General features: G+C 34.1%; 1 protein-coding gene across 3 annotated transcripts in view; it reads right to left on the bottom strand.

Annotated features, from left to right (window-relative positions):
• The window catches only part of LOC123691048 (disintegrin and metalloproteinase domain-containing protein 33), a 403,256-nt gene that overhangs the window by 349,246 nt on the left and 38,151 nt on the right, over nt 1-15,859 (bottom strand). For all 3 annotated transcript variants that reach the window (XM_045635246.1, XM_045635247.1, XM_045635248.1), the window contains exon 2: nt 10,949-11,014. In XM_045635246.1, the coding sequence (XP_045491202.1) occupies nt 10,949-10,991 (43 nt within the window). In that variant the 5' untranslated portion in view covers nt 10,992-11,014. The remainder of the gene's footprint in view (nt 1-10,948; nt 11,015-15,859) is intronic.

The following is a 15,859-nucleotide window of genomic DNA, read 5'->3' as shown; positions in this document are numbered from 1 at the left end:
CTACATCTCGGATTATATTGGCCGATTAATTGGGTACAAGATTAATATGCTCTTTATATAAAGGAAATAACGCTTACTTAGTTCCTATTGTATGTCTGTACGAGTAGCTGCAAAAAATAATGCTACTAAGTAAGGAATTTAAAAAAGATAGCTTTTTTAGTTTGTTAGCAAATGAAATTCATAACATTAGCCTCTCGATGACGCGAACCCTAGGAAAAACATGTTCACCAATTGAAAAGTGCTCAACGCAGTTAAAGCAGCTGTCAGTTCAATAAGAGAACACGATAAGAGTTATTATAAAAATTTATTCAAACTCAAACTCAAATATTTATTTATTCAATTAGACTTCTTCGAGAAGTACTTTTGAAATGTCATTACATATTTTTAACATTTACCACCGATTCAGAAAGCAGCATCTATGGAGAAGAATCGGCAAGAAACTCCATAGTTGCCCTTTTAAATCATTTCAGTATTACAATTTATCCTTTACATTGAAAAACAGTATAAGTTACATACTTACAAATAAATCAATTCACTGTCCCACAAAATACAGTGTAAAATTCCTGCACGAAGTTTTACAGTACCGGACTCTACAATACACTAACTCGATTCCCCTGAAGCCGTCACTCCAAGTGAAGCCTCATTCGCGATTCTAACTCCTTTACCTTGTTTTTAGACGGCTTGAAATTTTTATTATTTAAGTACCATTGGAATTTACGAATTTAAAACCTGTATTTTCTACCACTTTTTGTGTTATGGCGGTATGAAATCGGTTAATTATATTAGTAAACGTTTTTAATATAAGTTCCGTTCGTATTGATCATTATCAATTCTTATTTATCGTATTGATCATTAACGTCATTACGTACCACATAATTCACAGCATCCCTATTATACAATTTAATATTGTGCGATTCATTCTCTTCTCTTTAAAGTGCCTCATACCTTGAACTACATTTTTAGCAGGCATTTGAATGCAAATCAATCATCCGCTTTCAATAAATCATTAAACCAATAACTCGGCCATTACCGCTCGCGTACTCAAATAAAACGCAACTAAACGCCGCACCGACACCCCATTTAAACCATATTTCACTCTAGCTAAAAACTACAAAAGCATTGCGACGTTTCAATTCCATTTACAGACCGCAAACCGTAATAAAATGTATTTGTAAATTTGACAGCTCATAAAATTCTCAGCGCGTACAGCATGCTGTGCAAAACTGGTAAAACAATTCCCAGGTTCTGCTGGGAAATAAAATTTAGCCTGCCAGTTGCCACCGTCCACTTTTAGCATTCAATTATTTGCTTACGTCCTGCGCGAGATATATCCCTGTAGAGTTATGTGACAGAGACCTGAAAATATTTTGTAATGTATCTACATTTTTAATACTTTTAAGAAATGTTGTGTTGTTATAAGTAGGTTATTATTACCGCTATTTATACTGCTCCATTGTTTGTGTATTATTTTTGTTTGATATTGTTTTGTTTTGTGTGTTCGATAAAGTGTTTTTTATTTTATTTTTATTTTAGGTATGTCTGTTGCTAGGATTTCTTATTCCAAGTCCGTTAGCCGTTATTAAAAGCCTATGAATTAAATATAGAGTTATTAAACAACAAACACAAATGACTACAACAATAAACACAATCGTAGAAATCGATATCACAGCACAGTAGATGCTCAATTTATTCGAAAGCTGACTAGATGTTTATCTAGAACGCGGCGCACGTGACCATAGCCTGTCGAATTTAGCTCGATATGCTTTTTTAAAACTAGTTATGACCACACGGGAACTTCTACGAATTTCCGCGTACATTGCTGGCGAGGTGGGCATTATTTATTCGCTACGAAGAGAGAATAGCGGTGTATGCGGCCACATTTTTATCGACTTGCATTTATCGAATAAAAATGTCAGTTTGCACATTGCTACAGTTTCGCGCTGTTGAATTTACGACGTAGCCGGTTAGTGGTGTTAATAATAAATATTTTGAGTGGAACTTTTATGCTCTAGTACAAGAAATTTCATACCGTTTATTGTTTAATGCATATTACGATGCGCATGTGTGACATTTATTGAAAACTCGTAAAATTTAAACTTTCCTAGAGGAAATACCTATGAATTGCAATTTGTATCGATGCATAATATAATATGGAGACACAAGTTGTTGCATCATACCGGTCATTGCTACATCAAAATATCAGAAGAGGCAATTATCTGAGACACAAAATTCCTAACGTATATTGGCTCATCCAGCTGCGAGCGAACGTCATTTCAATTACAACATAATGAATGTAAAATCTTTAAAAATCTCTGACTATTATTATATTATGTTGTCGCGAAATTCTCTGAAATATAATTCTGAATGGCTTTCCAAATTAAGATATAATTGATATATTGTTGGGATAAATTCGTTTTGCTCCAGCGAAAACGTCCCTATAATTGAATTTAATAAATTAAAATTGCGCGTTTGAATTTACTTTCGGCTGAGGCTTGATGATTTTATTTTCTTTGCCATTTATTCGATTGTGGAATGGACATTTTATTTTGCGTTCCTTTATGGTATCGGATCTGTTGAATCTCTCGTTGAATATTAATCGCTTATTAAATTACTGTATTAGGATTGATACCAATTAATATGATCATCCTTAATGAATACGGAATAAAAAATTTATAAATAATTTTATTTTAATTTTAAATGAAAAGCATTTTTGTCGAGTCGTCCTGTTTTATTCATTCATTATTATTGCATAGAAAGTCTGATTTGAACAAAAAATGAAATATTTCTTTGTTCAAATCAGTTTAATTTACAATAATACGCAAAACTACTTTAACCTCTTCCACACACACTGGAAAATAACTCAGAGCTCTAAAACTAGTTGTATTTTACGACTTTTCTCCAAAGCGCGCATATAATTGCTAAAAATTTAACCCTCAAATGCACAATGCTGAGCGCACACAACCGCTAAGCCCCGGGGGCCTTATCAACCGGCCCCATACCCCTAATCTCACACATTGTCTTCCACGGACATTATGCATACAATTATTGATCGTTTCATGTTATACTGTGTTATAGCTTTAAAATAAACATGCTCAAAGTGTACTTTCTGTAATTTTGAAGTGTATTTTTTGGAAGGAACTTGTCAATGTAAGCATCCTCATTGACTGAATTATTAATGCTCTATAAGTTAAATTGAGTGTTATTTTACGTTATGATTATATAATCTAATGGACATACACATGTCCATGGTCGAGAAATAAATTAAAATTTCTTACTTCTCTTTTCAAGTACAAATGATAAACCCAACTTTATTTGTTCTATTGCCTTAAAAACCCCCTCCATCACATACCTACGCCCTCAAACAATTGTAAACCACAGTTTTTAACGCTCAACACTGTCCCATGACAGGCACACTAATCCCACCGTTGTCTTCGACGTATAAATTACCTCCGTGACGCACGTGGCGGCGACAGGGTTAGGCGAATTAATTGTTGCTCTGTAGATTAATGCTCCGGCCGAGTTCAGTAAATATATGTTGTAGGCCAAATGAACACGCACGATGGATATGTTGATAGTTTCGTTGAACGCTGTGTTGAATTATTTAATAACTGCCTGATAAATTGTCTTGTAAATTATGCGTGTTTGCGCGCTGCAACTACAGCTGTAGAAGTTTAAGAATTTAAATGTACGAAATGAATAAATAAATTCGTTTGTCTTAGCATTACAATTATGTATGTAAATTACATTTTTGAAAGCATTAAAAAGTAATAGTTATCTGTTGTGGTATTTGAACATTTCCAATGTACAAAATATGTTACGTATTTATTCTGATTGTAGTTAAAATAAAGGAAGAAATATTTTTAATTCGAATAACACCTATTAAAAAAGTATATTTTAACGATTTGTAGGCTTTTCTTAAAAGATACACGTGTACAAACAAAGTAAAGGCTAATGCCCTATATTTATTTCAGTAACAATACATAATAATAAGAATATGACAATACAAATAACAATATACGAATATAATAATAGAATTTGTCTAGCCAGGATATGATAAAACGATAAAACATACGTAAAGTAAAGGACATATTATAGGGCTCGTTAGCTATCTTGTAACACAAAGTCACGATATTTATTTCTCTACAATGGCACTAAAGTTTCTCTTTAATGGACATAAAGAAGAAAAACGTCGGAATTGGATTTTTTTGTCCTGGTGAATTATTTATTTATTACAACTAAGACAATACGCAACGTGGTATACTGTTTAAAATTATTCTAGCTTTTAGAAATACATATCAGCAACAATTACCTAATAATACATAATAAAATGTTTACTGGGCAGCCAGTCTCAAATTGTGCACCTTAATCTTTACAATGTTCCTCTCACAGAGAATTTCTAGTAGGTATACTAGTTCTATGCGTACAAAAATAGATGTCTATTTTTATAGAAATATTATGTTATTTAAGTTTCAACATTATCGAGTTACAGCGCGTCTCGACTGTTATAAAGTGAACTTTTATAGAATATTCCTGATAATAGGAAAATTGATAACAGGGGTACCTTTTAAAAATATGTTTTTTTATGTTGTACGTCGAATGAAGCTTATTTTTAAAACACGCTAATAACACACTTATAACAATGTAAGGAATAAATACGCTACCTGAACTGGCACTCTTGGCCCATACAAAATCACTTCTTCATCATGGCTTGGAGAAGAAACCTCTTCATCTTATTATAGATGATATAATATAGCCTATAGCCTTCCTCGATAAATGAACTATCTAACACCGAAAGAATTTTTCAAATCGGACCAGTAGTTCCCGAGATTAGCGCGTTCAAACAAACAAACAAACAAACTCTTCAGCTTTATAATATTAGTATAGATTTATTAAAACACTAGCTTCCGCCCGCGACTCCGTCCGCGCGGATGTCGGTCTTCGCGTGGATGGTTATTTCTCCATTTTGAGTACCTCTGTCAATAACATCTTATAAATATCTATTGGACCTAATTCCCAAATACGGCTAGGCCTATAATAATACGCAACGTGTGTTCGCGGTTCTACGGAACAACGTCTATGGATAAAACTGAAAAAGTAAGATTAATTTTTTTCTACGTATTTTTCCAGGATAAAAAGTATCCTATTTTACGCCCAGGATAATAAGGTATAATTATACCAAGTTTCATCGAAATCGAACCGCTAGTTTTCACGTGATGCCTTCACATACAGACAGACAGACAGACAGACAGACAGACAGACAGACAAAAATTTTTTAAACACATATTTGGGTTTGGTATCGATCCAGTAACACCCCCTGCTATTTATTTTTTCAATATTTTCAATGTACAGAATTGACCCTTCTACAGATTTATTATATGTATAGATATAATTAGTAAGTGTTCAAACTACTTCTATGACATATTAGAATTTTCCCGATAAACCGATTTATTATTAAAAATTAAAGGAAAAAAACATTATCAACCGTAAATAATTTATAATATTATACTTTTCAAGAAAACTTTACATGAAGTGGATCTCAAATTATGTTAATACAAAATCACTTATTTATCGAAACATATATTTGCACGTTGTAATTTCATAAAATTGGATTTTACTGGGAATTGAGTGTGCTAATTTTCTGACAAGATTTTCGTGCGTGAAGTAAACTCTCTTAACTTTCTCAATTAGGATAAAATAATTTGATAGACGTGTAACAACATCTTCCACACCTATACAAAAAAATACAACATAAGTATCATACATTTAAATAATGACAAAAAACTATTTGTATACCACTCTATCCACATTTTATTACCAAGCGGATTTACCAACCCTTCAAATCTATGTCCCTCCCGAAACGTAGTCAATTGTACCAACAATAAATTATTGAATATTTCGCAAGTAGCAGTTTCCTGCACATAATACACAACGAGTTGAATAAGTCAGCAATAGAGCCGAGAGGGTTAACTTTTGAACGCAGCGGACCGGATCAAGAAAATGTCGACTTAGGACCCTTTTACATTGCTGAAAAAGCCGAGCGTGTAATTCCTTGTGCGTCGATAAAGTTGGGACAAATGATCCCTGATGAGGGGACTATAATGTTATTGTTTTCTTTCATGCTATTCAAATTAATGATTCTATTTGCGATCGAGCTGGATGTTTATTGCTTTATTATGATGATAAATGTTAAGGAAACACGATCATACGTTGTTTGTTCGCCATATATGAGAATGTGTATTTAAAATTATGCTGTGATAATATGTATTGATTCTACGAAACATAGTGTAAGAAAACACTAGTAACATGTATGAACGAGCATTGAAAACAGCTGTTATAATTATGCTGTAACCGCAAAATTTAGCTAGGTATTTCTCTGTCGTAATTACCTCATACCAGTACTATTTTCTACGGTTCATTTTTAAATATCTATACCTACATTAGGAACTCCAGCTCATTACGTACACACAGCTTATTATAAGCAGTGTACATCATGACCTCCAACCAGATAATAAGACCGGCGAACGCTTTGAGCGCGTTTCACACGACAGTGCGTTGCGTCGCGCAATGCACAAGGGCCCTTATTCGTATAGCACGTCTACAGATTGTCGACTCACAAAGGGTAAACATGTTTGCCTCGTTACAGCTGCAACGCTGATATATTGCATTCGAACTTTGTGATTTGATGAAAAATTTCCTTCGACATTTCTCTAATGGAGATTTTACTATTTTTCGAACAGTGCATATTGCAATTATTCGAAATTAATGAGGTCTTTTTATAGATACTAGACAGATAGTTTAATTTATCCCGCATCAATATGTGTAATTAATAATTAATACCATACGTCGTTGTAATGATGCGTTAAAATCTTGCCGGCAAATGAAGCAAAAGCATAATAATATAGACATATATTGATAAGTGAGCGTCTTTGCAGTCTATCTCTATCCAAGATAAATAATTTTTAAATAAATGAATCGATCCAGCAGCTCTTGGAGGGCACTTTCATAAAACTTATAATGCCCTTTGACCATGCACACACAGACATAAAACCAACAAAAACTCCAGACAGGCACCCCGCCGATCGCAAAACAGGCTGCAAATCACAAACAACCGATCGCCAGGACACAAGGTCGCACATAACATTGTGTTAACTCGCCGTAACCGCCTTTACGAGGTGCCAACCGCTGCGAGCCGCATGTCGCCGGATAGAACCGGATAAAACCGGCCGGCCGCCCGTAAACTGTCCCCGACTAAGTTATGTAAGCTCTAGATTTTATGCAGTCACATAAACTCGTGCAACCGACTCGCCTCTGACGCCGTTTAGTTTGATTCTGTTTGCACAATCGAACTTATTTGGGCGTCCAATTTTAGTTCAGAAGTTTTGTTTTGATGCACGTGCTAATGCGAAATATAGAAGCAACTAAATAAAACATGATAAAACATCGATTTATAGCTGTTGTAATCTTTGTTGTTGAGTCAAACCTATAAAATAAAATTGGGCTTTTTCTGAATTAAATACTATAACTTCGTTTAAGATTACCTAATTCTTTTAACAATTTATTTTAACAGGACAGTTTTATGATGCAAATAATCTTTTCTTCAAGTAATAAATTTTTGAACACATAAGAACGGAAGATAGACCTTTTATGTAGGTACGCATATCAAGGAATTGATTTTAATCTTATTTATATGCCAGTCTCATAGAGATGGTTACGTTAAAACATCAATCAGGTCGAATCTGGATATATTGCGTCATAAAAAGATACGTATTTTGACTTCTAAGATACACTTGTACACACTAAAAAGTGATGAATGAAGAAATGCTACTAGTAATGTTTTAATATATTTTTCTTTGATTGTATTGTACTTATCCATTACTTTATAAATTGTTAGCTTTAATTTTAGTTGATTTTAGAAATTCATAATGATTCAACGAAAATAATGGTTTGTGTCAGTTAACATGTATTTTTAATAAACTGGAAATTAAACATCCATATTAATAAAATATTTCAATAAAAATACACCAAATAAAGTATCGTAGCGTCATGCACACTGTTGAGAGTCGCGATAAGCTTGAATTATTTTGTGTGCCACAACACTGTTGATTCAGTCAATATCCACAATGCATACAAACACATTTATATTCCCCTTGAAGTTCAGTAATTTTAATACAACCTTTTGTTTAACAACCTCCAATGAGAATACATAAAAAAATTAGGGAATTATTGAATGAAAACTTTCATCTCAAAAACTGTAATGACAATTCAAATTATATCTAAACTTAAAAGTATAAAAACTAAAAAAAAAATATTTTTAATTCCTTGCCAAATAAACTTATGAAGACTTCTTTAGTCAAAGCCTTGGTCAAAGCCGACCAATTCTAGATATGCACGAGCAGCGTAAAAGTGATAATTCATATTGTCAGTTGGACAATGCATATATCACTTTTATTTAAGAAATCGATTTACTTTTAATTACGCCTGCATTCTAAACCTTAACTCCTCATGCAATAAGTACACATCGGCTTTTCTTAAAGGTAATAAATGCCATTAAGCGTGTCCCAGACAGACGCGGCTTGCGGTGGCGGTGGCGGTGGCGGTCAGTTGGATGACTTGAAAGTTCTAGGAACGACATAGACAGACGCGGCCTGGACGCGGTCACAGCGCGGCTTACCGCGGCCGCAAGCCCCGCCCTGTCCGCCACCGCTTCTGTGTGAATGAGCGCGCGGACATGAGGCGGTCATTACGCGATCAGTTGTAAATTTTTGCAACAGGCCGCGTGTACCGCGTGAAATTATGCCTATAAACACTGAGTTGTTTATTCAAACAGTGCAAAATTACCCAGTTTTGTATGATACATCACATAAAGACTTACTTCTCTTACGTACTCTTAAGAAATAGCTCTGTATAATTGGCGCATGCTGTGTTAACCTCTAATTATTTGTTACTTTATCGCAAGAACTATATGTTATATAATAGATAATTATATTAAAGAATCATTGTGAACAAATGTTGGTTGACCAAATAAATAAATAAATAAATACTAAAAAAACAACAGAATTAAAAACAAAATATGGGCAATAAAAGCAATAAAACTTCGTACGATTGGCCATTACTAACGTCCACTTGCAGGTGATACTCGAGAGCTAATGTGCCGCTGTAGGTTAGAATGACCGCCACCGCGGCCGCGGCAGTATATTGTTATCACGGTCAAGCAAGAAGGCAACAGCAGATCGCCACCGCAGGCCGCGTCTGTCTGGGACAGGCTTTATAGTCATAGCTATCCCATCTTATCGCATACCCATCTATTCACTGGCTAATGAGTAACCTTGTAGAACCATTACCCCAATAATTTATTACGCACTATAAAAACCCCATCCTTTCCGCATATAAATCATCGCATACATGCGACGTGATACAAAAAATGGCATTAATACATCATAATTCAACTAACAATGGTGTCTTTGAGGCATAAAACTTGGAAAATGGCCGGCTGTCGGTGTTCCGTCAATAATTGGTAATGGATGACGTCATGATGTCGAACGTGATGGATTGACTCGCTTCTTGACGGATTAAAAAAAATAGATTCGATTAGGTATTAAATGGCGTGGCGATTCTGCTTTGTTAATCTTTGCCCGATTGTTTTCGAATTGCCGGCGGTGTGAACAAACATGGATAGAACTGAAACTCATCGTCACATATTTATTTTTTCAAGTAGATTTATTTTAGAGGCGCTTTTTTTACTTTTACTTTTGTTTTAAATTAGTTCATATTAGTTGAAAGTGTAAACATGCCTTCGACGTGCTGCTAAACTATTTACATTCGTTACCTACATTTTTGTATATTCTTATTTATAAACACGCAGCCATTCGCCTATTTCAATCTATGATACAATTTTCACTGCACTTTTAAATTCTATTATTACACAACATTATGTTACACTTTCCAATAGAGCCATCAACTCTACCTTCAAAAACTTTACTACTACCATCAAATTATTTTCCAAACCTTTCAAAACGACATAAAGCAATCACCTTTCAAGACGCTACATTAAATGATTGTCTAAAAACACCAAAAAAACACCCATTGTTGTTGCTGACGTAATTTTTTGCCGCCCGTAACCTAATCAATCATAGCTGAAACATAGTCTGCAAGAATTAAAACGTCACGTAGTATTATGTATTTAATTATTCAAACCCCGTAATAAGATAATACATTTCACATTTTAAAAGGTTCGTTTGAAAACATGTTGAAATGTTCATTATTTAACGAGAATAAATTAACTGATAAACTTTCTGTAGAAAAGAAACTAAAGTACTGTTAATTAAATAAGCCATGTTATAAGTATGAGAGAGAATATTTTATTAATTGTTACAAATGTACTATACTTAAGTCCTCTTTATTATATTACTAGCTGCTCCGCGCGGTTTCATCCCCGTGGCTCCACTCCTGTTAATTGTAGCGTCATATATAGCCTATAGCCTTCCTCGATAAATGAGCTATCTAACACTGAAATAATTTTTCAAATCGGACCAGTAGTTCCCGAGATTAGCGCGTTCAAACAAACAAACTCTTTATCATATTATTCGCATATATTTTATTTTATAATCATTTAAACGATGCGCTTAATACTACAAAAATATATGTGGGAATAGGATAAAATATTAAGATGTATTTCATGATTACTAGTTTTATTTTTAGTCTGTGTTTTTCTATTATTTAATCTGTGGATATGTTATCTGTAGACTGTAGATTTTTGGTTGTCTATAATGACTTGACTGTGTTTTTTTTTGGTACGATGTAATTGTAATGGAGGATTGTTGAAATGTATTTTTGATATGTAACCGGTGTCTGGGAAATAAATCGATTGGGCGATTTTGGCTTTTTATTTACACCATCCCCACATATATACATAGATAACTACAATGGGTAAAATGTAAAATGTACTTACCGGCTGTCGACTCGCCTAAGCTAGAATCTGTGTTAGAATCCATTTGTCCGCTGCATTATTGTAAACCTGAAACAATTGTATGTTTTAAGAAAACAATATTATAAATATTCATCACAAATATCAATTAACCATCAATTAAATTAAAATACATTTTTAAAATATACAAGCATTCGTAGAGCTTTCAACAAATATAAATTTAAAGTAAAAAAACATCTTTCCTTACGTTCATTATTGTTATAACTCATTTTTTTTCTTAAACAGACAATCACAAAAAAAATTAGAACCTCCACCTAAAAATGTGTCTGTAAACGTTCACCACTATAAGATGGACCACCATAAAAAGTGCTTTTGATACCTCGTCAAATGAATAACCTTGTTAGAACTATTGTTTTAATCAATAAATATTCTCAAGACTATGATGTGACTCTATGATACATTCAACTTAGAAAATAAGTTACTGAAAATACTTTTACTACAATTATAAAATGTTTCCGTTTGTTCTTTCTTATTAAAGCAACAGTTAGTTTTATCGTTTTAAATTTTTCTTACATAGTTATAGATCATAGAGTGAGTAATAAGAATTATTTATAAGCTCAAGAACAATTTATCCCAGCATTGCCAGACCGATCTTGTATAAGAATAGATCGGGAGATAGAAGAGTTAAAAGCCATTATTTTCAATGTCAAACCCGCTGCCCTAAGCCGGCGACTCACGTATTTGCAGCAGGGGCAATATTGAAATTGTACTCTTAATTGTGATGTGTATAGGCATGGGCATTTTAGATGAAATTGCTGCAACCGAGATTGTTCCAATATTGCCCCTGCGACAGATAAGTGAATAGCCGACTTTAGCGATAAACCGTGCAAGTTATCCGTACTAAACATTTTATTTACCTACAGTTGTGTTAAATACGACTTTTCTTAAACAAATTGCGACAGATCACGAGATCTTGGCTAGTTTACGAGGCTCTTAATAAAACTAGTGTAACGTTCATAAAATTCTCTTTCATTGCCACTTTATTGTACGTAAGAATTTAGTTTTATGGCCCGTGTATTTCGTGTCCAATGTTGGTACTGGAGCAACCGTACTAATTTAAATACTAAGGTAACACTTCAATTTGTTACGTTTTAACATCCGAATTGCTAATGAAATTAGTATAAATTTAAATAAGGTTTCAAAAAAAACCTACTATTATATTTTAAAGCGAAAACAAAGCGAGAAGAGGTAATATGAAAAAGTTTATTGCCCTCCACATACACCTAAACTCTAAAGATTAAAAATTACATTGATTTTCTACTGTAAGTACTGTATATTTCAAATACTTTGTACTGTATATTTCAAATACTTTACGAACGAAACTCTAGTTACTGTAGGACTCCAGTATGTACGCCATAATGACTACCTCTCCTATATACAAAATCTATTAATGAACTATGAGAAATGCATCTGCCCGGAACATGGTATAGAGCACTTTACACGATGTCTATCGTATTTACAAGCGTGTTAGACAATTCACACAGCGCCATCTAGTTCCAAACTTAGTAAAGCAAAAGCTCTTGCTCTACGAAAACAATACGACCAATAAACATTTAAAATAGCATGCATGTCATACGTGTATTTGATAATACAGTTTTTTATTCTTATTTTGGTAATATTTTTATAATCATTTTTTTAATGAGAATCGAACTGGATTACTAGCCTATTTTTGAACATAATCGAAATCTATTCAGTTAGTCAGTTACATATTTGTAGTAGTTATCTTTGTATTACTCAAGACCCCGTGTATAGACAGGCTCTTATTACTACAGTCGACGATATAAGGTCTCAGCACACATATGGGATCGGAAAGGGATCGTAACCGTAACGCCTTTCGCCTCGCTGTCAACCAGGCGTCAACCTACCGTATGCACGTGACGAAAGCGTATCAGCAGCGCCTGTACGTCAACTCGGCTACGGCTAGGCGACACCGGCGTTACGCCTAAAAACGGTAAGTACGGCAAGTCGTAGCAGGCAGACACGTAAGCGCGTGGACGGAGAGACGTAAGCGCGGGGACGGAGAGACGTAAGCGCGGGGACGATGAGCCGTTAGCACTGGAATTGCAAGTTCGGAGCCTGTTCCGAGGGGAGGCGATTACGTTACTATTCCGATTAGTGTGCGTTGCAGTAGGGAGTTTAATACAAACCATTCTGAACGGCTCGAGGCGATACGGTTACGATCCCTTTCCGATCCCATATGTGTGCTGAGACCCTAAAATCGCACATAAAACGAATACATGATGAAGTTTGTATTTACAACGTGTTTACTTGACACAGTCAGATTATAGCGTTACAAAGCCAACTGAAGAACAGTGCAGCGCTTCAAAAAAGGCGTGCATAAATCTGTGATACGAACTCAAAGTAATAGGGGCCCCGGAATCTATAAAATTATTTGAAATATTCTATAAATAAATAAATAAATATTCAAGACAATTTTCACACACGGCACGATCTGATCCCATACTAAGCTTTCGCTTGTGTTATGGAAACCAGATGGCTGATAAACATACATATATAATTTTAAATAAATACTTATATAGATAATAAACAGTAAACACCCAGACACAGAGCAAACATCTATGTTCATCACACAAATATTTGCCCCGGGTGGGAATCGAACCCACGACCTCTGGCTTGGAAGGCAGGGCCACTACCAACGAAGCCAACCGGTCAGTCAAATTGATGAAGCCAATATTCATTCAAATAGATTGATTTGGCACACATAAACTTCAAGTTCTCGTCAACTATATAATATAGAAATAAACTAAAAACAATTCAAGTAACAATATTTAAGTAGGTATTGGATCTGGTATTTTAGATAATCTATACATATAATAAATCTGTAGAAGGGTCAATTCTGTACATTGAAAATATTGAAAAAATAAATAGCAGGGGGTGTTACTGGATCGATACCAAACCCAAATATGTGATTAAAAAAATTTTTGTCTGCCTGTCTGTCTGTCTGTCTGTCTGTCTGTATGTTCAGGCATCACGTGAAAACTAACGGTTCGATTTCGATGAAACTTGGTATAATTATACTTTATTATCCTGGGCATAAAATAGGATACTTTTTATCCCGGAAAAATACGTAGAAAAAAATAAATCTTAACTTTTCTTAATTTTTCCGCGCGGACGGAGTCGCGGGCGGAAGCTAGTAATTAATAATATTGTATCTATCTCATTAAAAAGATATAACTTATTTATTAAAACCTTTTATGAACATAATATTATTGATCATCCTAAATGAAATATATGATCTAACCTAAATTAAAACGTTTCATAAGTAAGAAAATAAAAGGTAAATTATTATTCAAACATTTACATTACAATACAAGATAAGTTATCCCAGCTCTTACATTACATTATGTGAATTTACTATGTATTAAATTTACACATAGACACAGAGAGATGACCTCTAAAAAGTATCGTCAATCAATTCCATGCATATTACTGAATATTATAACACATTAATAAAAAGTAAAAATGCGTACAGTATGAATATTCTAATACTCGAACGATTTGGGGCCCAAGATCAGCTGTAACAAGCCCGAGTCCGTCCCACGCCACCGAGGCGTGTAAACAGTCAAATTTTACAGAAAAAACCCTGTGTGCGAGGACTTTCGCCCGACGATTTTTAAACTCGTCGCCGATGAGTTGAAAATTGCACACTTTTTAGTTTTTCCCGCTCCATCCTACTGTTTTTATTGGTTTGCACACTTCATTTTATAATTTGCGAATTTCTATTTGCGGACCAAGATTAGTTCGACACTTTGCTCACTAATTCTTATGAATTGCTAGACTCATTTCCTCGTGGTTGTTTTTGAGCATTATTTTGAAATCGAATTCTCAGTACTGGGTTTTAGCGAGGATTCCTTAATGAATTATTGATCCTTTTTATCCGTTTAAACTGAAAACCACCGCACCTTACGGATTTATTTTAGAGTTGGTCTAGACTAAATCTCTCGCTTAATTTCAGTATAAAGCACATCAGATTAGAATGGTGATACTTTACTGGTTAGGGCAATGGGTTAGGGCCTCCAAACTTTAATGAAATTATAGGATAAATTAATAAATTAATTTTACCATTTATTTGCAGATTATGCTCATCACCACGTACCAATCAGTGAAGGAAGATGATGAAGATGATGAATGAAATCAGCATACATAATCAATTACCAAAAACTTCGACGATATAAGTTGGCCAGCGAACATTTTGGATCATGATAATGACATCCCAAATAACAATGTTGTATTTTAATAAACTACTTATAAATAGTTTATATGTTATTATTTATGTACATTATAATGTACATGTGTGTAAATTATTCCATTTCCTATAAATATGTGTATCCTACTAATAAGTAATAATATTATAAATGCGAAAGTTTGTTGCAAACTTTTGTTACACTTTCACGCAAAAACTACTTAACCGATTACAACAAAATTTGGTATGTAGGTAGCTAAAGACTCAGAATAAGACATAGGATGTTTTTTATCCCGGAATTCCCACTGGAACGGGCACTATGAGGGTTTTTCTTTGAAAACGCGGGTGAAGCCTCAAGCCGCGGCCGGAAATCTGTTTATCAGATTTCATCAGCGAACAAACAAAACGTCCCTAACCCATTCGTTTTAGAGCTACAAAGCGCCAGACAAATAGATACAAACCTATAACATTCCTATGGAAACAATGTAAAGCTAGAGAGCTCCTGTAGTTTAGGGCTAGTTATGAGATGCAAACTAAAACATAATATAATAACTGTACCCTTTTACAATACAAGCTCTATTCTTCAACTTTTAAATTATAACTCATAATTAAAAACATAATAAAGAATGCTATATAAGAAATAAGAATCCTTTTCATTTCTTTATAAATAT

The sequence above is a fragment of the Colias croceus genome, chromosome 4, assembly GCF_905220415.1.
Source record: "Colias croceus chromosome 4, ilColCroc2.1".
Classification (NCBI taxonomy): Eukaryota; Metazoa; Arthropoda; class Insecta; order Lepidoptera; family Pieridae; genus Colias; species Colias croceus.
This window is presented reverse-complemented; position numbering and strand designations above follow the sequence as displayed.